This window comes from Perissodus microlepis, chromosome 1 (genome assembly GCF_051167445.1).
Source record: "Perissodus microlepis isolate ML-2025 ecotype Zambia chromosome 1, ASM5116744v1, whole genome shotgun sequence".
Classification (NCBI taxonomy): domain Eukaryota; kingdom Metazoa; phylum Chordata; class Actinopteri; order Cichliformes; family Cichlidae; genus Perissodus; species Perissodus microlepis.
The window spans coordinates 1,833,812-1,856,041 of NC_140461.1; the positions used below are offsets into that span (position 1 = coordinate 1,833,812).

At 46.6% G+C, this 22,230-nt stretch overlaps 1 protein-coding gene across 3 annotated transcripts in view; it reads left to right on the forward strand.

The window, feature by feature from the left end:
- The window catches only part of adamtsl3 (ADAMTS-like 3), a 185,285-nt gene that overhangs the window by 137,793 nt on the left and 25,262 nt on the right, over positions 1-22,230 (forward strand). For all 3 annotated transcript variants that reach the window (XM_084926111.1, XM_084926095.1, XM_084926103.1), the window contains 6 exons: positions 828-912; positions 5,993-6,276; positions 6,356-6,485; positions 15,847-16,057; positions 16,146-16,325; positions 17,872-18,025. In XM_084926111.1, coding sequence (XP_084782237.1) covers positions 828-912; positions 5,993-6,276; positions 6,356-6,485; positions 15,847-16,057; positions 16,146-16,325; positions 17,872-18,025 — 1,044 coding nt within the window. The remainder of the gene's footprint in view (positions 1-827; positions 913-5,992; positions 6,277-6,355; positions 6,486-15,846; positions 16,058-16,145; positions 16,326-17,871; positions 18,026-22,230) is intronic.

Here is a 22,230-nt window from a genome sequence, read left to right on the forward strand (position 1 = left end):
AAATAGCAAAACAGGAATGTGTGTGTGTGTTTTAAATAAGCTAAGAGCACAACTGAGAAGAATTTTAAATTTTAAATGTTTATTTTACAAACATTATGAGATGTTTTAATAGTTTTGTTCCATTTGTTTCTGCTGTGTGTGACTCAGGACTCTTTGGCAGTCATGCTGAGCCTGTGTGTGTGTGTGTGTGTGTGTGTGTGTGTGTGTGTGTGTGTGTGTGTGTGTGTGTGTGTGTGTGTGTGTGTGTGTGTGTTTTGTATTTAAAGCCTCCCTCTAATGACAACAGGTCTTTTTGCATCAGCCGTGGACGTAAATTCTGATCCCTATTCTACCACAAACAAACTTCCCTCCTTGTTAAACTGCTGGATTCTTTAAAAGCTAGTAGTGTGTGTGTGTGTGTGTAGTATTATTGCTGTAAAGGTGATTTAATTGGAAAACACTCGTTGTACAGTGGACTGTTTAAAATTATTAGGACAGCGCTGAGCTGTGGAGCACAGGAGGGTCTTTAGCAAATATTTAAATCTGTCTTGTGAACTTTATGAAAGGCAGGAGATAAATGTGAGGATGAAATGTGTGTCTTGGTTAAATAACATCCATTTGGAGGCCGGCCTCCCTCCCAGCTGTCAGTAGATGTCCTTTAATGTGAGACTGAGTCTGACGGACTTGTTGCTGTGATAATGGAAAAAGTTTTTTTTTTAAGTACCACAGTAGCAAAAATATTTCCAGTGTTGAACTTTTTATTCCTAAGAAACAAAATTCTGAGCTCGGAGCAGCTGATGGTGAACAGCTGTGTCAGACGTGTTTCTAATTTTTTGTCCCTCTGTCAGAGTCCCTGCCGGTGGAGGCGAAGCTTCCCTGGTCAAAACAAGCCCACGAACTGGAGGAACACTACACCGCTACAGAAAACCCCACGTGAGTGCAAACACACATTCTGACAGTCGCTCAGATGCGTTTGAAGACAGAAGCAAACATCCTGTGAGCTCAGGATACGACACTGTCAGAGTTATCGTCTGCTCTCCAACACACTTCAGTGCTTTTTAATAAACAGCTTGTCTTCTTTTCATAAATACAAATCATCCCCTCATTAACTCTGCTGTTATCAGCTGCTTTCACAACGCATCTTAACTTTACAACACACACACACACGCACACGCACACCTGATCCATTCAAAGGTGTCTCCATTCATTCAGTCCTTTGTTACTACAGCACATCACAGCAGTGGTTTAGAGAAAGCTCTGCACAGATGTGCTGCATGGTGACAGATGTGTTCTCCTAGTTTATCACAGCACACACATTTGTGTGTGTTTCAGTTCTATTTATATAACAGCAAATATATCAGTGAGGAATCAGAAGCAGAATCACGATAACAATCTGGTCAAAAACATTCTGTTAATCTTCATAGTTTGATTAGCACTGCTGCACGAGCACAGCAAGAAGGCCCTGAGCTCGATCCCACCAGCTGGGCAGAGCCTCTCTGTGTTGCTGGGCTCACACTCTGCGATTTTTGGCTCTTTTTGAGCCGATTTTTCAGTCGTGCGACCGTTTTGGGGATCGGCCCGAGTTTCGCCTTCATCGTGTGTCGTGCATCGTGTAGCCTCTCGCACTGCGCACGCGCAAACACAGAAATGAAAGTGAAAAGACGGAGCAGCACGGCGGTGCAGCGTGTGATCTGGACACAAGCGATGGAGGCACAACTTGTACAACTTTGGCTCATCCGGGCCTTTTCGATGTGGCCTCACAAAATTATCACGACCACAACAACCGTGAAAATAGTTAATATGAAATCAGCTGCCTGATCATGTTTTTCATTAGCAATTTAGCAAAGCTGATGGTGGTGGTGTGTGTGAGTGAAAGACAGAGAGGGAGAGCGAGCGACAGATTCTCCGTTATAAGCTTCATGTTATGGACACACAGTGTGAGCACTCAGGTCGCATCAGAGCATCGTGACCTACGAACTTCTAACCCCTGCGGAATAACGCGACTGAAAAAATCGCACAGTTAACAGCATTTGTTAATAATTTTTCCTTGAACTCATCCCAAGCCGTCTTAGTTTGGGTGATTCAGGAGGAAGTCGTGTTTGGAGAACTCTTCTCCTCAAATAATCCTCACGCAGGCCTGAGGTTGGTTATAAGTTATTGTTCTCCTGGATTAAGTTGGTGGCTGTGTAACCGCTGTGTTCCTGGTTGTGTCTGACGATGAAAGGTAAAAAGAAAGAAAGACCCCCAACTTGCCCGCTCCAGCTCCTACAACCCAATGCAACCAGGAGGGACGAGGGTTAGCTCAACCCACCGCAACTTCCAAGCCAGCAGGAATTATCTGTTCATGCTAGCATTGACTGTGCCTATAACACATATGCAGCACACACGTACTCCACATTTACAGCAGCTAGCAAAGACAGACACCATGATGACAACAATGAAACTAAAAACACGCGATCGGGAACACATGTAATTATAACAATATGTAATTTATGACCCGGTTACAGCTGCTGGACCGAGAGCAGATCAGAAGGTTGTGTAGAGACCTCCTGTCTCCTCCAGGACAGCAGCTGTGTCTCAGTACTCAGCCTCCGACATCCTGTGACTATTAGTTTGTTGATACTTAATCGTCCATAGAGAATCGTGGCTTTCATCATGCTGCATGTGCACATTAAACCAAATCCAGGTCAGTCAACCTCCTGTAGACCCTGGAGCCCTGCTCCAAAAACGTCACGCTCACACATGACATGAGGTGGCTGACTTGGTTGGTGGGTTACTGCTAGTCCTACATTAGGTTATGCTAGCTAACTGGTGACAGAACAAAAGCTCAGAGTAAAGTGTTGGGTAAAACGAGGATAAACTGTGCTCTTTCACTCGGTCTCTTCAGCAGTAAGTGTTCTTCATCATGTGTTAGCTGTTAGCTGTACTGTTCGGGTTTGTGAAGCACTTTAAAAGTGAGGAGTGAGGAGACCACAGCCTGTTTCTCTGAGCTTTATTACCTCAGAGAAGTGTTCACCCACCCATCCAAATGATTGATTCAGGTGCTCCATCACATCCATGGACACAGGTGTATGAAATCAAGCTCCTGGGCAAACCTGCGAACATTTGTGAACGAGCGGCTCGCTCTCAGGAGCTCAGTGAACTCCAGCGTGGTGCTGATGCCACCTGTGAAATTTCCTTACAAATGCACTTCTGGAAGAATGGTCAACCATTCCCATGAACACACTGCGAAATATTGTGGAAAGCATTCCCAGAAGAGCTGAAGCTGCTACAGCTGCAAAGTATTTTTAGACTTTTTGTCCTGACAGTGTGAATTTAGCAGAAAAGTTTGTGTCTGTCATTACAGCAGATGGGGAGCGCCTGATCGGGGGTCTCCATACGTTCATACTTTTGTAGATGAGAGTTCAGCTTTTATCCTGAGGAGCACGTTTGTTTTATTTGGTAAAACTTGAACCCAGAACTCTTGAAACACCGTGTAAGAGCTTCATGTCGCTCTGACACAGTCTACGCTTCTTTTTCAGGTAGCATAAACCCTTTGCAGGTATATCATCCTACACACACACACACACACACACACACACACACACACACACACACACACACACACACACACACACACACACACACACACCAGGACTGTGTGAATCTGTCCGGGTGTGTTTCCTCTCCCACCGCGGCTGATGATAAGCATGTGATTATCGCCTGCTGCTCAGGGTCTGGTCAGCTCTGATAGCCTCCCTGGGATCCATCAGCTTTCTGAGCTCACACACACCTCAAACACTTGGCAGACACACATTTGCTCATCAAAGACTTTGCAAACACGCTCTTGAAACACCTCCCGCGCACGCGCCCTCAGCGGGCGCCAACAAATCGTCTTCACATGCAGCCAAGCTAATCTTATCTGAGCCACGTTAATTTGGTGAGCATGTGAGGCTCATACTGGAAACGTGGTAATTACACCGCATGCTGCAAAAAGCATATTAAAGGGGAGAAACACGTACTGTTAACACTGACTGCGATGCTCATCGGGTCTCTTTGCATTTATGCATCCACCTGAGCACAGCACAGCTGACAGCCGCATAGATATAAACATGACCACACCCTTGCATTGTTAGGGGCGTGGCCTCTGTGACTGACAGGTGGATGGTGACACAGGCGTCACCTGAACTGCACATCTGGACCCTGTTTGTGCTGTTGGAGCCTTTTTGGGATTATTATATGGCTGCTGTGAGGTTAGCCGCAGGACTGTGTCTGTGGATGCAGCTTGATAAGCTAGTTAGCATTAGCATTACAGATAATGAACTCCCAGACCTGTAAATCATTTGTGGGACGCACCACAGACGTCAGAGGATTACCCAGAAGTCCTGCAGTCACGCCTCGGGGCGGTGGATCTGTTGATGCAGACGAGGCGTCTTTAATGTTGTGGCTGATCGTGTACATATACCGTGGTTTTATCAATCCCGCCTGATCGCAGCTATATTCTGCACTTTTCCCTCCTTATTTCTGCACGTTTCCGTCTCACCTGTCAGACGGCGACTGAGCTCTAACCTACCTCCCAGCCACAGAACTGTGTCTAAATATATGCCACCTCCCCTCCAGGGAGCTGAGAGCCTGACCTCCAGGGAACTTTTCTCTCTGCTTATTTGTCTTAACAAGCTCACGGTCGCACATTTCCTGCTGTGCATCTGCCAGTCAGCAGCTTCAGGCTGTCATTACATAAACCAGTTATTATTCTTCGCTTTACTGCCAGGCAGCAGTGATTCCAGCGGCGTTGGCTGTACTGTTTCCTCAGCATGACGGTGTGTTTGTCCATCATATTATCTGCTGCGCATAGACAGAGTTGCGTGTGCTGGTTTTACACGTTCACGTGATTCCATAAATGACTGTAGAGTGAAAAAAGGGGAATCACTTCAAATGCTTTATTTTTCCTGCAAATGATTTTCAAACTCAGGCTTCGCTCTGGGGTCTGTGAATATCGTTCACTTCGACAGGCGTTATTGATGAATCTTTGGAGGTTGGACAATGTGAAATTCAAAAACGAAACTCAACACGATATTCATGGATTCGATATGGAAGCTACGATACCACAACCTTCATATCACAGCTGAGTCACAGTCATAGAAATGTAAAACTTAATGTTGAATTTATCAGAAACATATCCTCTCTGGAATTTTCCATTTCTTTATTGGCCCAAAGTTCCCGCCCAGCAACAAGCTCCCTTTACTGCTGCTTTTCCTCAAACCTGCATTATTTGTAGTGGCCAGCAGGGGGCGCCCCCTCTGGAAAACAGCATGTCAACCACATGTTGTTAGCCAATGAGTGAGCGGCGTCCTCGCTCATCACGTCCAGTTTGCTAGCAACGATGTAAATGCTCCGCCCGAGGCTCCACTCACCAGTGGGTGATGTCACGGTGATGTCACGGCCTACAGTCGAGAGGCTCAAGCGAATGATCTCACCATACAACACGCAATGACACGGAAACAACACATACATGTTGACGTGCAGGAATGGTGAAAACACACTTTTATATTTGAAATATGTATAAATACGCAGACTTTCTACTGACAAAAAAATCCCGAAAAACTGAATCTGTGGACGTCTGACAAATCAGTTATTCAGGTTTTAAAGCCTCAGGTGGGTTTTAGAGTGGGTGTGCTAATTTAATTTATCTTTTATTTTGCTTAAAAATGTTGAGAGTGACCAGAAATATCAGGATGATGAGCACATTTGTCTCAACACACATATGTAAGCATGATTATAGCGGTCACACATGTAAGTGGTCACCCAGCAAAGGTCCATTCAAGCCAAAGACGTTTAGCTTTAGTTAACTGTAATGTCTTTGGTGCAAATAAAATATTCATCACACTCTAAAAATGTTAAATGAATAAATTGCAGATGCAAGCTAAGCTCGTAACAAAAAAAAGGTTGGAAATGAGCTTTGCAGACATTGAAGTGACCACGTGACGTCACCACTGAAGGACCTATTGGAGACTTTTGCTCTCGTCCTGTGCAGATTCATACCCGGGCCCTGGTCCCCCTGCAGCACCACCTGCGGCCCTGGCAGGCAAACTCGTGAGGTGAAATGTCAGGTGCTGCTCACTTTCACCAAGACGGAGGTGGACCTTCCAGAGGAGGAGTGTGGCGGGGACAGGCCCCAGCTGGAGAGGCCCTGCAACCACGGGCCGTGTACCAGAGCCACCGCAGTGCGAGACCACGGTGCTCCTTTGTTCCAGGCTGACGACCTGCACAGCTGGGACTTCAGAGGCTTCACTGCCTGCTCGGCCACGTGTGCTGCCGGTGAGGTTTGCCGATCGGATGCTCGCAGCTGAAATGCTGATGCTTCTTCTAAACATTTTTCTGTATTTCCTCTGCCCAGGGAAGCAGACAGCAGTGGTGAGGTGTGTGAACAGGAAGCAAGATGAGGAGGTGGACGACGCTCTGTGCGATCCATCCAGCAGGCCGTCGGTAATGATCCGCATCTGTAACCCTGAGCCGTGCCCCCCAAGGTAAGAGACCGCAAGGTCACCGAAGACACGGAGAAAGCTCACAGTCTGCATGAGCAGAATACAGCGATGGGGCTGAAAGCTGAAGCATTTGTGCATCACAAGCATGAATATTAGTGCTTCTTCTGTCACGGAAGAAGGGCGGGGTTGCTTTTTAATAGCTGTACTAGCAGCTACAGCTGCCTGTGTCAGGCCACGCCCCTAATAATGCAAACATTAAGCCTTAATACAAAACAGCTGTGTTACCAAAACATTCTCCCCCCTGTACAGGTGTTATGAAGGGGGAAACTGTCTATACACAGGGCTGCACATAAGTGCTCTGCAGGTGCACATTCGCTGTCAAAATAAAAGACGCGCACCAGATAAGAAGTTGCAACGCATGTTTGCGTACATAAGATTTTCTGGAGGAGGACAGACATTTGTTTAGAACTCTTAAAGATGTCAAAGACCTCTAAAGAAATGTCAGGAGGAGTCCGAACCGCAAAAGAAGCGCTTATTCTTGGAACAGTGGTTGCAGGAGGTGAGCTGGCTTCAAACAAATGATGAACGCACAGAGATGTGGTGCAGAATGAGCCGTGAAAATCCCACTCTAGCAGACAAAAACAGCGCCTTTTATATGGACGCGAACGCGCATTGCAACTTCTTATCTGGAGCGCGTCTTTTATTTTGAGCGAATGTGCACCTGCGGACCACTTATGTGCACCCGTGTGTATGGAGACCAAACACTATGTGCATCAGGCTGTAAACAGCCTCTGCTGGACATTAATGGAACTGCAGCTTTTGGGGATTTCCGTGTGTTTGCTTCATCTGTCAGCTCTGCTCTGCATACGTGGGTAAAGGTTCAGCAGTGATGGCAGTTTATGCAGGATACTCTGTCCCTTATAAAAAGTATCTTCAGGAAAATAGCAAGAAAACCTTTTTTTTCACAGATGTCATCATGTGAACAGCAAGTGTTGCTCACATGAAAACCATAAGATGCAGTTCTATCTTTAAGCTCTCGAGCTGCTAGATGTTGACGTTTGATTGCGATGAATAATCGGAGGAGCCAGTATCTCTTTTCACCAGCAGACGCTCTCGAGCAGAAATAACCACAGCCTTGGCCTCTGCGACGCATTGGAGTGTTTACAGCTGAATTTTCTGTCCTCTGTAATTTGTGCGCTTGGCTGCCGGTCAACCTTTGAGCAGAATATCAAATGCAGGCTCACGTCACCTGCTGGGCTCCTATTGGCTCACAGAGAAGAGTTTTTAGAAAACCTTTCTGATTTCAATTTTATGACTTCCACAAACAGCGTGTGCATTATTGAAGCCACGCGCTTTCCAACAACCAAAGACAGATTGGACTCTGCAGTAAAGAGCCTGGTCACAGACATCAGTACGATTAGACACACACACACCATACACACTGATCGGTGTTAGTTAAATCATTACTGTACATGTGAAGGGTGTGTGTTCATGTGTGAGGGTGGGCGGTTCCTTCGGCTCCATCTTTAACAGGGTCATGAATGAGCCCCCACTAACAGTTTACAGTCATATTTCTCCACACTGACCTCTGACTTCATATAAAATGCAGTGACTTCAGTATTTTATCCTGTTTCATTCAAATACAAATTCACGTGAAACTTGTGGTTTATTGCATTCTGCCTCGAAATATCACAGTGACGAGTTTTGTTGTTCCGATCAGTTAATTCTGGTATGATGTTGAAAGAAGCTCCAAAAACGAAGGCAGAGCAACAACAATGAAGCTTTTATTGAGCTGATAAAGTCCGGAGGCTGGTTCAGTCAAAGCTGGAATCCAGGGAACGTCTCCAGAAAGCTGCTTCAACAAACTCCCACTGGATCAGCTCCCAGTTCAGGGACAGGAACGACGGGAAACTCATCCAGTCGACTTTGTGTGTCTGTGCATGAAAATGTGCCATCATCAGTGGAGCTGCGCTACGAGGATTCACCATGGCGACGGGTACATAAACGCAAGAGCCTCCGTTAGCCGAAACATGACCGTGTTTCAGTGAAGATACGTTAACTCCACCGAGTCATCAGTTATCCAACCTGAACAGATGATAATGCTGGATCCTGCCACAGACTTATTACAGTGAGTTTTACACAGGTGACAGGATCTGAATATTAAAATGTAGATCAAACAGATAAGACGCCGCGCCCTCCTCATAGACCTCTGGGTTTAAACTCATTTTCAGAGCCTGTGATGATGATGGAAACGATGTCTCAGGTCAAACAGCTCAAATGCCTACTGTACATTTAAATGAGATGTGAAAGCAGAGAGGGTGGAACGCTGATGTCAGCAGTCTAGACTGACGGAGGAGATAAGGCTGTGCCAGCCCGTCTCTGAATCACCACCGCAACCCTGTGAACGAGGCGCCGGGCGCTCTGCGTACGGTCTGATTTCAGAAGAACAGAGAGTGAGATAATGCTCGCTTATTTTGAAACCGAAGCTCGTTCTTGTTTTAAGCTCAGTAGAGGAAAGCTCAGATGAAGACGTGGATTAGAGCCGGGAGTGCAGCGAGAGTTTGTGGGCCGATGTCATCGCCATGTTTACTGAATAAACACAATAAGACGGCCGGGCTGCGGTGAAGCGTCCGGGAACACCGGCAGGCTGCGTGGCTGCTGAGCACCGAGGGACGCTCCTGCTGATGTCAGAGCAACACACACTAAACAAAAAACATATAATTATATAACACAGTGTGTTGGCGCACAGACATGCTGTATCAACCCAAAGACACGTCACAGTTATTTACTGTTGAATATGTAACACACACACAGTCGCGCTTTACTGTAAATTCCCACAGAGCATCGAACATGTGACGCAGGAGCCAGAACTGCCTCAGCGTCCGTCGACAGTCACGATGGATGTTTGCAGGTCTTTGTTCTCATATTCCTGAGATTCTATTGAAGCATCATAACCGGCTGAGGGAGGCTCAGCCTCTACATCAGCGCCCCCCGACCTTTCTGCGCCACCGACCGGTTTAATGTCACAGACCGGCCTTCAAGGTGCTGCAGATAAAAACAACAAGATAAAATGATACGACCAAGACAAAAACTGTGAATTTGCGTTTATAATAATAAACGCAAATTCACTGTGTAATTGTGTAACTTTATTAGCAGCTTGCTCTTGAAATAAACTTATTGAACGTAATCCTCATTCAATGTTGTTAACGGTGGCAGAAGAAAAGGAAATTATTGATATTGTTGGGAAATCACAAACAAAAAAGTCCACAGACTTTGATGACATTGATATGGAAATCGTTAAGAAAGTGATCGATGGCATCTCCAAACCTTTAACACACATTTGCAATTTGTCTCTACAAACTGCTGCATTCCCAACACAAATGAAAACAGCTAAAGTAATACCACTGTTTAAAAGGGAGATAGACACAAATTACAGGCCTGTTTCTCTACTTTCATAATTTTCAAAAATACTGGAAAAAGTTTTCATTAATAGACTTGACAAACTTATAGATAAACATAAAATAATTATGGACAGTCAGTGTGGTTTCAGACCAAACAGATCAACATCCATGGCATTAATGGAACTAATTGAAAATATCCCCAATAATACAGATCATTGACCTAAAAAAAGCTTTTGAGACAATTAATCATGAAATATTACTTGAGAAGCTGGAGTGTTGTGACATTAGAGGAGTGGTGCTAGAGTGGGTCAGGAGACAGGCAACAATTTGTGAAGCTTGGTGAATATCAGAGTGCCTGGACATTGTTTGTGGAGTTCCACAGGGGTCAGTATTGGGACCAAAGCTGTTTATCCTGTACATCAATGATATATGTAAAACATCTGATATATTACAGGTTATTTTACTTGCAGATGATACAAATATTTTTTGTGCTGGAGAGAATTCACAGCAGCTTTTGGAAATTGTCACACAAGAAATGATTAAACTGAAAACAAGGTTTGACAAACAAGTTATCACTAAATTTGAATAAAACTACATTTATGTTATTTGGAAATTGTAAAAAAAATGCTGGAGCAAAATTGTTGATAAATAATGTTGAAGTAAGTTTCTCATACAAAATTTCTGGGTGTGATAATAGACAACAAAATCTGCTGGAAACCTCACATAAAGCATAAGCTAAACATTTTTTGCCTTCCAAATCACTCCAGGTACTTTACTGTACACTTACACTGGGAATCTGGGAAAATACACACAAAACTTCACTTCAACCATTATGAAAAAAGCAATCAGGATGATTACTAAAGCAGGATTTAGAGACCACACTAACATTATGTTCTTGAAATTAAAAATTCTGAAGTTCATGGATCTTGTAAAGTATAAAACTGCAAAAATTATGTACAAAGCCAGATACAATATGTTACCAGGAAACGAACAGAGGATGTTTTTGACAGAGAAGGGGACAATGAATTGAGGGGAAAATTAAACCTGAAGACTCGGACAAAGGTTAAAACCTTTTGTGTTGCCATTTGTGGGGTAAAACTGTGGAACAGTTTTTCTGTGGACCTACAGCAATGTTCAAGCATTAGTCAGCTCATAAAGATGTTTCGAAAACTGCTTTTGGAAGAATATGAAACTGATAAAGTTGATCAGCCATTGTTTATGTAACTATGCTATCGATCACTGTAGCTGTGTTAATACATGTCCTTCATTCCTTGTTTGCCGTGTGGGGTAAGTGATGACGGGAATTAGGGGTAACAATGAACAGTGGGATTCAATAGAACTAATACGTATGTTATACTTCTTCCTACTCCATTTCAGACTTAATCATTGTAATTTCATGTCATTTAGACTATTTTATTTTATGTATTTTCTCTTTTTTGTTTTGTCTGAGCACATACGTGTGTGTATTTACATATATATTCCTGTGTGTACATGTAAATGCATCCTCCTCTCTGCCCCTTAATGCTCTCTGGTCGCTATGGTAACGTGTAAATATTTCTTTCAAAATAAGACACACAGCTACAACACGGGAAAGACCCAGGGAAACCGAGTTAAGGATAAAAACCCTGAAAACTATACATTTCACACCCGAGCCTCAACTCCCACGGCCCGGTCTTTGGCCCGGGGGTTAGGGACCGCTGCTCTACATCATCACACCAGCAGCACCAGGCTGACCAGAAGGTTCCCAGCTGAGTCTGCGCTGCACTGTTGTCAACAGCCTTACACATGGAATAAGCAAAGTCCAGCTCTGCCAAAGTGCCATTAAGCACAGGAAATGATGAGCACACAGTGGCCTTACAGTATATCTTGTATATCCAGTGTCGTTAACACCAGTTAGAAGCCTTCACATGTGTTTGTTGTAACATTAGTGAGAGGATGAAGCCAAAAACACATCTCAAACACACAAATCTGCTTCACATTGTTCTCAGTTTTACACTTTGATTACATATTCTGATTATGACCCATTTTCTGAATCCCAACAAGCGTAATGTGCTCCTAATATTCAGCCAGCAGCGTGAGTGGGTGTGTGAGCTGTAAGTTTCCAGCACATTTCCAGGCACCGGATGGATGTTTGCCCGTCCAGTAGTCTTACAAACTGATTCACACGCAGTGATTTATCTCTCCCTCCTCCTCTAATGGACATTTACAGGAAGCAGCTGCAGAGTGCAGGCGCACACACACACACACGATTTCAGAGTACGGTGCATCATAGATTCATTCGGAGACTTACCTTAACCTTAAAATATGTCTTCACATTAAAATGTGATGATTTATGTTTTGCTGACTTGCTTTTTCTGCTCATAACATGATTGTGTGAACAGATTTAGGTCCCTACAACATGAGTAATACCCCTCACTCCCGGGGTGTAGCCCGCTGCCTGACAGTTTGGGAGTCCAGCAGCGAGAGCGCGGGGAGGTGGAGGACCTCCCCTATTCCCTCTTCTGCTGTGTCTATAACTCTCTCCCACTCAGCCTGTGCATGTGACTGCTATACATCATTCTCCTCAGCTGGGATTCGTGTCTCTCCCTGTGGTTTCTCTGACCTTGTGAACTGAAAGAACACGATAAAGACACCTGCGCTCTGTATGAGGTCTGTGTGTAGTTTGTGGTCCACCGCCGTCAGCAATCAGGTCGGACATTTGGGAATAATCTTGTATCCCACACAGTGAGAGTGGATTACGCAGCCTTGTCCTTGTTGGGGTTTTTGTGCAGCAAATAACTGAGACCAGCAGCTCAAAACATTATCTATGAAGTGAAAAATACAGTGATGAAAAAAATAAAGGAACGCCTTGAAAACACGTGAGACCTCAACGTGAAAAGAATCGTGCAGGATATTTATACTGATATGGACCTGGGAATGTGAATAATCAAAATGCAGAGGGCTGAAAAAATGATGCAGCAGGCGAGTCACATTTGTTCATATTTCATTGCAGCAGCTCAAAATGATACTCAGTAGTTTTTAGGGCCCCCGGGAGCTTGTGTATAAGCCTGATAATGTCAGGGCATGCTCCTAATGTGACAACAGATGGTGTCCTCCCAGATCTGGACCAGAGCATCACTGAGCTCCGGGAGAGTCTGAGGAAACATAACATCCCAGAGGTGTTGTGTTGGATTTAGGTCAGGTGGACGTGGGGGGAAGTTAATGGATCAGTTCCTTCATCCTCCAGGAAAGCAGCAGGGAGACAAATGAACACAAATGCCAATCAGGCTCCACAATGCTGGGCCCTCACCTTGTTGGTGCCTCCTCTGGTTGGTCCCTCACCTGGCTGGGCCCTCACCTTGTTGGTCCCTCACCTGGTTGGTCCCTCACCTGGTTGGTCCCTCACCTGGCTGGGCCCTCACCTTGTTGGTCCCTCCCCTGGTTGGTCCCTCACCTGGTTGGTCCCTCACCTGGCTGGGCCCTCACCTTGTTGGGCCCTCCCCTGGTTGGTCCCTCCCCTGGTTGGTCCCTCACCTTGTTGGGCCCTCCCCTGGTTGGTCCCTCACCTGGCTGGGCCCTCCCCTGGTTGGTCCCTCACCTGGCTGGGCCCTCACCTTGTTGGGCCCTCCCCTGGTTGGTCCCTCACCTGGCTGGGCCCTCACCTTGTTGGGCCCTCCCCTGGTTGGTCCCTCACCTTGTTGGGCCCTCCCCTGGTTGGTCCCTCACCTGGCTGGGCCCTCCCCTGGTTGGTCCCTCACCTGGCTGGGCCCTCACCTGGCTGGGCCCTCACCTTGTTGGGCCCTCCCCTGGTTGGTCCCTCACCTGGCTGGGCCCTCCCCTGGTTGGTCCCTCACCTGGCTGGGCCCTCACCTTGTTGGTCCCTCACCTGGCTGGGCCCTCACCTTGTTGGGCCCTCCCCTGGCTGGTCCCTCACCTTGTTGGTCCCTCACCTGGCTGGGCCCTCACCTTGTTGGTCCCTCCCCTGGTTGGTCCCTCACCTGGCTGGGCCCTCACCTTGTTGGTCCCTCCCCTGGTTGGTCCCTCCCCTGGTTGGTCCCTCACCTTGTTGGGCCCTCCCCTGGTTGGTCCCTCACCTGGTTGGGCCCTCCCCTGGTTGGTCCTTCACCTGGCTGGGCCCTCCCCTGGTTGGTCCCTCACTTGGCTGGGCTGTCCATCTGGCTTACTGACAACCCCTGACCAGTCGCTCACTCTTGGTGAGCTTCCTTTCCAAGCTGACAATTCAGCTTGTCTAATGGTTTGGTGGTTTTGCACAGGTCTTGGTCTCAGGCTGGTTGTCACGATGTGTTTAAGGAACTTTGCCGCTCGTAGTCTCTTAATAGCTGTTAGTCCCTTGTTGAAGACAGGATGCCTGCAGCGGGGTGTAGAACTTGGCTTCTCCCCAACTCAGGTGATGCTTGCTGATCAAAGCTGCTCCGATGGCCCACAGTGGGCATGTTGGTGACTCCACTTTCCCCACACGTGTAGATTTGGTGGTTGAGAAAAACTGAATCTTAGAAGTTACCTGATCACAGGAGCATGTCACACAGGTATCACTCTTACTGAGCTCAGTACTGACGCTCGTGGGTAACTGGGATCTGGGTGTAAACCCGCTCCGATTCCTCAGGGTTTCCCAATCGAGTCATCAGTGCAGCGACATGAGAGAAGCAAAGCAAAACTCAACACTAAACTAAATCTCTTCCTGCTGAGCCAAAGCACACAGAAGAGCTTGAAAAAGACACAAACTGATAAATCATCAGGTCAACCAAGCAAAAACCCAGATGTTACTGAGCTCATTATCTCTACACAAAACCGTGTGAAGACTTTTTTTAAATGTGTTATTACAGTTATAGAAAATGCATACATTTACACTGCGTTCCACATCATTATGCATGCGACATTTCAATTTGTTTTTGCTTGTGTTATTCTCACATCTTCTGAGATAACTGCTGTCAGCGTCAGATGGGGTTTTAATTAGTTTGTCAGGTCCTGTTAATTATAAAGAAACCTCCTTAAAGAGGTCGTTCAGCTTTATTAAGAGAATCACAGTTTTCGGGCAGCGTGTGGAGAGAGAGATCTGTCTGAAGTTAAAATGAGGCAAATAGTGCAATGTCTGTCAAGAGACATGAAAAGCCGAGGTCATCAAACTGTGAACGGAGTTAGTCACGGCACAGATGAACAAAAGTCTTTTAAAGAAAGTTTCTGTGTGAGAAATTCAAGCAGATATATTCTGTTCACGTCTGGCTCAACATTTGGATTCTTTGCTTTGCATGATTCACAGTTCAAAGTAATCCTTCTTTATCTGATGCTGGCCTCAGTGCAGCCCCTCACTTCATCCTCTGTCTGGTATAATTTGGTTTAGCTCCTCCCCCTTTATAGTCATCCTACCTTTATGCCAATTTTGTTTGGCTGCCCCTCACACACTAAAAATGAGGTGGGTGGGGCTTAAGTCCAAAGCCTCTGGCTCCTCCCACCTGAGCACTGACCGTCACGCCTCCCGCCACACAGTGAAACTGCTGTGAGCCTGTGCATCAGTGCAACCACATGATTGGCTCATAGGTTTCTGGTCTGGCTGTTGATTGGCTCTTCAGCACCGTCCATGCAGTTACAGATCTCCTTCTGACCGCACAGAGCAGATTTATGAGGAACAAGCTTGTTGTTCACCTGCATCATAACACAACACATCTGTGATGTTTTGTTTGAGTGCTCAGCTGATGCAACATCAGACATGTTTTACATAACCGAGGCGCAGCACGGCTCTGCATCGTGATTAACGTCACCTAAAAATGATGCTGGACAGAGTGAGAGTGTTTCAGAAGTGAATCCTCCTTTCATCTCCCCCACATGAGATGCCAACATACCTGAAGCCTCTCGTCTCTTTATTTGCAGTACTTGAGTATTCTAGTGTGTTTGATCATACTTTTACAAGGTGACACAGAGGTGTCTTTTAATCCTTTGATTAATTCTGTTGCTTCAAGGATTGAGCTCGCCTCTTTCGCTGTCTGAAGCTCCGTCTCTCTCGCCAGGTGGGAGGTGACGGCGTGGACGGGCTGCTCTGCGTCCTGCGGTGTCGGCATACAGACCAGGAGCGTGTTTTGCATGCGTCTTTTGTCTGTCGACCAGCAAGATATTCAGACTATTTCAGAGGACGCGTGCACGGATTTCCGACCTGCCATCCTGCAGCCCTGCAACCAGGTGGACTGTCCTCCAGCCTGGGAGACCGAGCCCTGGCAGCAGGTACGGACTTTCTGAGCGTGTGTGTACGGAGGGTGATTAATGCCCTGTCTTTCTACCTCCTCGCTCTTCTTCTGCTTCCTCCCGCCAGTGCTCCCAGACCTGTGGTGATGGTGTTCAGGTGCGGAAGATGTACTGTAAGCAGCTCCTGTCCACGGGGGCCTACAGGCGGCTGGGGGACGACGCCTGCCAGGTAACCAAGCCCGCTACAAACAGAGGCTGTGGCAATATGGACTGTCTGCCCTACACAGCAGGAGGAGAATGGGGAAAGGTGAGCACACAGTGCAGAAATGTCATATTGTTTTTTCAACGTCTGATTTAAGCTGGATTGTACTGCCAGTGTCTTTAATTAGAGTTAGATTAAACGGCTTCAGCAGGAATCAGAGTGCAGTAGATGGGCAGGAAGCGTGCTTAGAGGCAGGCCTGATCAACCAGAGGTCTGTGCAGGCGAGCAGGGTTAGTACTCACAAACCCAGCCTGGAGCTTGTTTTGGAGAGACAAGATCATTAAGCATGAAACCATCACATGTGGTCTTTGTCTTTTCTTCACGAGTACTGGTAAGAAAAATACCCTTTGCTTGTTTTCTTGCAAACCTTGATATAGTGATGTCATCCTAAAAAAGGACCCTGAGCTTTTTCTCCGTACATGAAATTTGCACGTCAGCGTTATATTTCTGCCTGTTTCCTGTGTTTGCTGTTAAAGAAAACCTACAGCTGCCTTCCTGTGTCTCAGTGATAGCAGGAAGTCGAGTAACTTTAAGCTGCTTGCCTCAGTATTTCAGTGATTCGGGTTAAAATATGGTCGATACGTTTTGATTTTTTTTTTACAAATCAATTTTGGTGGTTGCCATGGTAACACATTCCTGCTGAAGAGCCAGGCTGGTTCAGGTTCAGCCCCTCAGGTAGATTTGTTTTGCAGTTAGAGAAGCAGGCAAACGTTCTGCAGACATCAAACTCAGACAGCGAGCGGAAAGAAAATAAACGGGAGGAAAGAGAGAGCGCTGCAGAACTTAAAGAACAAGAAAGGCAACAAATTATAAACACTAATACTATAAATACACTGATTCGCATTAAAAATGAATAAATGGAACAGACATGTGAACAGTATAGCTTAACCAGATGAATAATAACAGCTGGGACAAAACTGTTTCAGGCCAATAAAACACAGCTTCAAAGAAGTGCTCTCTGCCAAAAAAGTACAAATCTGAGTCCAGGAACAAATCAGTCACTTTTTCATGATTTCAGGTTTTGCCGTATCCTCCCACTTTATTTATGCTAACACACTGGCAGGTAGACTGGGCCACTGAAAACCATCTGATTGCAGATGTTTGGGGTAACTAGAGCCAGATGTGGGTGTGCTGAGCTCGATATGTACTGAAGGTCCTACACCAGTATACCTGACGCCCCCCTGCTGGGGGAAAAACACACACCTGGTACCAACTTTCTAAAACTCATAATGTAACTTTATAACATGAACCATTTCTCACTGTGCAACAACCTAAAGTTATATAATGTTAACAGAGAAGGACAAACATTAGCCTTACACTCACAAACAGACCAGCTCTATTCTGCCAGCTCAATGGAATAAAATAATAGAATCTGAGTCTATTCTCTCTACATATGTTACCACCTTCATTAAACTATCTATGGACAGTAATATAGGACAGTAATGTGCCGGGCATATCAAATATTCCAATGAATAAATTCCTTTTTCCTTCACTTTAACCACACCTGACAGGAGAATCAGCCAGTGTGACCCAGCCGGGGTCCTGCAGATCTGTCATAAACCTTTCTGCCGTGTCTAACGTTCTTCTGCAGTGCTCCGTGTCCTGCGGTTTGGGGATCCAGCGCCGGGAGCTGCTGTGCCTCCAGCTGACGGCGGCGGGCCGTCAGGTGACGGTGGCGTGGGAGCAGTGCTCGGGTTTACCGTCCCCGCCGCTCGTACGAACCTGCCGCATGATGGCCTGTCCCAGTAAGAGCACACGAACACGTCCGTCCTGTGGAAAAGACACTTTTCCTGTGACCATCTGTGCGGGACACTGGGTTTGATCCCTGATTTGATGCACATTTATTACATGCACACACTCGTGTTCAGGCTGTTTCACCTGCTTTGACTTGGGCAAAGGCAGGCGATACTCCAGTTACATCAGTCACTTTAATTCACATAGACTGGTTATTAGACGGCGCTACACAGATGAGCACTCAACAAACCTCATTCACCCATTCATACACAGAGTGCACGGAACCGCTCTTTTGGTGGTCTCCTTTGGGTGGCGCTGTCACTTGGTGTTCGCTCTCTCTGCGTATCACTTCCTGTTCCTGTTCCAACACAGTTGTGTTTTTGTGCAGCCAGTTTAATTAAAAACTTACAGATAACTTCTTATTTCATAGTCTAATCTTCAGGCGCTTCATCCGAAGCCCACTCTGTGTGTTCACTCACTAATTTACTGTGACAGGGTTCGGCTAGCTTAGCTTAGCTTAGCGTAGCCGGCTCGCTAGCAGCATGGCCTTTTCACCTGTCCCTCCTGCTCATTGTGTCAGGTGTTTAGTTACTCCTCGGCCTCCTTTAGCAGTAATGATACTTGTTATAAATGTAGTGTATTTGCAGCTCTGGAGGCCAGCATCACTGAATGGGAGACTCGGATTCGCATCACTGAAAAACCCTTAGCTAGCCAGGCCCCTGTAGCCGGTGGTAGCGTAGGCCCCGCTAGCTGTCCCCCGAGCAGCTGGGTAACAGGATGGCTGGGTGACGGTGAGGAGGAAGCATAGTCTTAAACAGAAGCCTCAGGTACACCAGCGACCTGTTCATGTGTCTGACATTCACAGAAGGAGTTTGTGTCTAAGTGTGTAAGTGCTTTCTGTGTAACACTCAGTGAACGCATGGGGAGCAACTCTGGGCTCAGTGTCTTGCTTAAGGACACTTTGGTATCTGACCAGAGTCAGGGATTGAACACCATCCATCTGAATAGTAGATGGGTTTTTCTTTGCTTCTTGCTGTGATTTCTGCCACGTCAAAATATCTCCAGTATCCACAGATGATGCTGAATTTTACCCCCCTCTACGTACAGGGCCTGAAACTCTGAAAACATGCTGATATCTCAGTACAAAGGTTAGATTTGTCAGTGCTTCCTTTAATATAAATCAGCTGATTGTGACGGGTCAGGTGGAATATTTTTTTCATGTATGAGGACCGGGGTAGCAGTGGGTAGCTCGAGGTCCTGGGTTTGAATCCACCATCTGCCCAGAGGCTTCCTGCGTGGTGCTTGCGTGTCGTCCTCGTGTGTGCATCAGAGCCAAACAGGTTAACTGGTGATGTGAGAACCTGATGTGGCAGAAAAGGGTGGATGGATGTTGTTTATTGTGATATAAACTCTCTGTGAGGAGGACTGTCGCTGGGACATGGCAGATTACAGCTTGGTGATACAGTCTCACCCTCGGGCCTCTGAGCAGTGTTTACACCCCCGGCCCCGTGCGGTGTATCAGGCCATCGTGTTTACTCTCTGAATGCTTGAAGGGAACTCGGACTGGCCAATCTTCACGCTAACACAGCGTGCTGTGCTTTGCCATATGCGTGCACGTATGCTGTGTGGGAAGCCTATGTGAAAATCACGCATCGGGTTCAGCAGCTGCTCAGTGAGTGCCGATGACTTCACGTGATGACTGTGGCCAAGCTGCAGGAGACGCCGCTCGCTGACGTCTGTGTGAAATAAACGCCTCGGTGTTGGTCCAACATCAGAGTCATCGTTTGATCTGTTTTTCTAATCCTCCGCGACTCGACTCGCCCGCACGCTGCACAACACGTGACTTAATGCCTCGCAAATGTCGCAGTGAGTCCTGAGAGTCCACGTGTGTTTCAGGAAATGTTTTTTCCAGCTGCCGCCTCGGATAGTACCGCCTAATCAGGACGAAGGCCGAGGCCGGGTCAGTGGAAGAGTCCCGGTGTCTTCAGAGCAAACAGATGCTCGAGGTGACTCGATATAAACATGATGTCATGTATGAAATGTTTAAGGAGTTCTGAGAATCAGCTCATATAAATAAACCTTACCTGATTCAAACGTGGCCGTCCTCCTTTTAGAGATCATCTTCTCAGGTGTGCACGGACAGCTTCTGCTCTTTTCAGATCTCTCTTCTTCGCCGTTGTGTCCTGGATCTGCTCAGGCGTGAACAAAGCTGAAGTTGCAGTAGATCTGGTGAACAAGACTGGCACGACGTGGCGCTCACCAAAGCTTTTTGCACCGCCCGCCTCAGAAGCCTTAAACTCTACATGTTCTTAACATGATGAGAGGAACAGACAGACTGCTGCCGCTCTCATCTGAGAGCAGGGCCACAGAAAAAGCTCCCGCACATCTGTGCCGCGAGATTTGTTGGTGATTTAACCGACTCTCGTTGCTTCTGTTAGATCTGACGGACGTTTTGCATTTTTTCAGACTGGCCGCAGGGTGCTGACAGGAAAACCTGCTACTGTGTGTGGAATTGTTGTTTATAATATTCTTCTGAGTTTTTATGGAAGAACTGAACAAACAGCCCGGCACTGTGAAAACGAGCTGCTTATCTAATGAGCTCTCTGACGTTCCTCTGCAGGGAGGGAGAGATTACATTTCCATGTAAACTAGAGGGTGGGACATTTAGTGAATACATGGCATTTTGTTTCAGTGAATATGACCTTTACTCTGTTTTTTATTGCTTTTACTGTAACTGGAGCACCATCAATAACAACAGTATACGTAACAGCTGCCTGTTAAGCGTCTTCCTCTCGTAGAGAATGATTCCTGCGTTTCAGCCTGTAGGAACACACGGACAGATAATGTTCTTCATATTGTTCAGGTTGTTTATTATCTTTATTTTGGTCAGGGATGAGAAAGGAGAGATGCAAGCAGCTGAGCAGGGAATCAAACACACGGCTCCTTCACACAGACCTCAGGTCAGTTTAGAAGGTAAGAACCACGAGCGATGTAACGGCTGCAGTGGAAGCTGTGTGGACGCGATGCAGAGGAGATGTGTTCGAGTCAAAGCAGGTGACTTTATGGGCAGACTCCTGTTGGCTCACACCTGACAGCGTCCAGTTTGAACTCTCAGACATGCATCTTCTCTCAGTGTGTCGCCCGGCACAGATGTTCACGTCCTGCGTGCGATCACGCCGTGCTGAAACGACGCTTTAGTGCAAATTAGCCGTCGGCTGCTTCAGAGGTGCTCGTCTGACGGTTGAGCAGTTCTGCCCAGAACTTGTGCGCCTGCTTGAATCACCACCCGAGAAGAAAAAGCTCAAACTCAAACGGGACGATCTAAAAATGGTTTTGGAACAACTCTGAACTCTGTTTGCTGACAGAAACCTCAAAACGTGGAGCATGCAAGTTGCAACTGCCGTAATTCCCCCTCTCATTAATTTCAATGTGTTTAATAATTGAATGGAAAGGATTGGAGGAAAAGCAGAGAGAGACCTGCTGAGACCCGGTGCTGCCGCCGTGGTCGCTGCAGCTCACTGAGGAGGGAAGCTTGTGCTGCAGAGAGCCGGGATGCCAGCTGTGAAACTACTGCAAATGAATTTGCATGTCAATGCTCCCATCCTGCAGACTTTGGTCCAGTCGGCCTCGCTGCAGCTGTAACAAACGTTCAGTCACCGTATGGTTAGAGAAAGTGACGGCAGCTCCAAAGACTGAGTTGGAAACATTGCGAGCTGTGATATCTGTCATACAGGACGCGGGTGGGGATTTGTCAGTGCTACGCTGGATCAGCGGGAGGCCAATCTCACTAATCGTTTGTTTGATCATCAGAGGCGGATCAGGAGAAAAGCACCCAGTGCCCCAAAGAATCCTTCACGAGCTTTTAAAGGTCGTCTGTGTCCTTTCAAGTGTAGACAGTCTGACTCTGTCAGGTGATGAACTCCACGACATTTTAGCAAAGAGCCGTTAAAAAGCCGTGTAATCATCCTGTTTGTAGATGTTTGACAGGTTTCTGATGCCATGAAAAACCTTTCTGGCAGTATCAGGGACATCGCAGCACCACGAGCCGCTTCGCAGCATCCTCCATTTTTGATTTGGGGCGTGAAGCGAGCAGCAGCAGCAGCATCCTGACAGCATCAACTACAGTATCATCTAACGTCTGCTGGAAATCGAGGGCAGGCTTCCTGTCCTCATGGTGCGTCTGAATCTGCTGGTGTCTCCCCGAACTAAGGGCAGA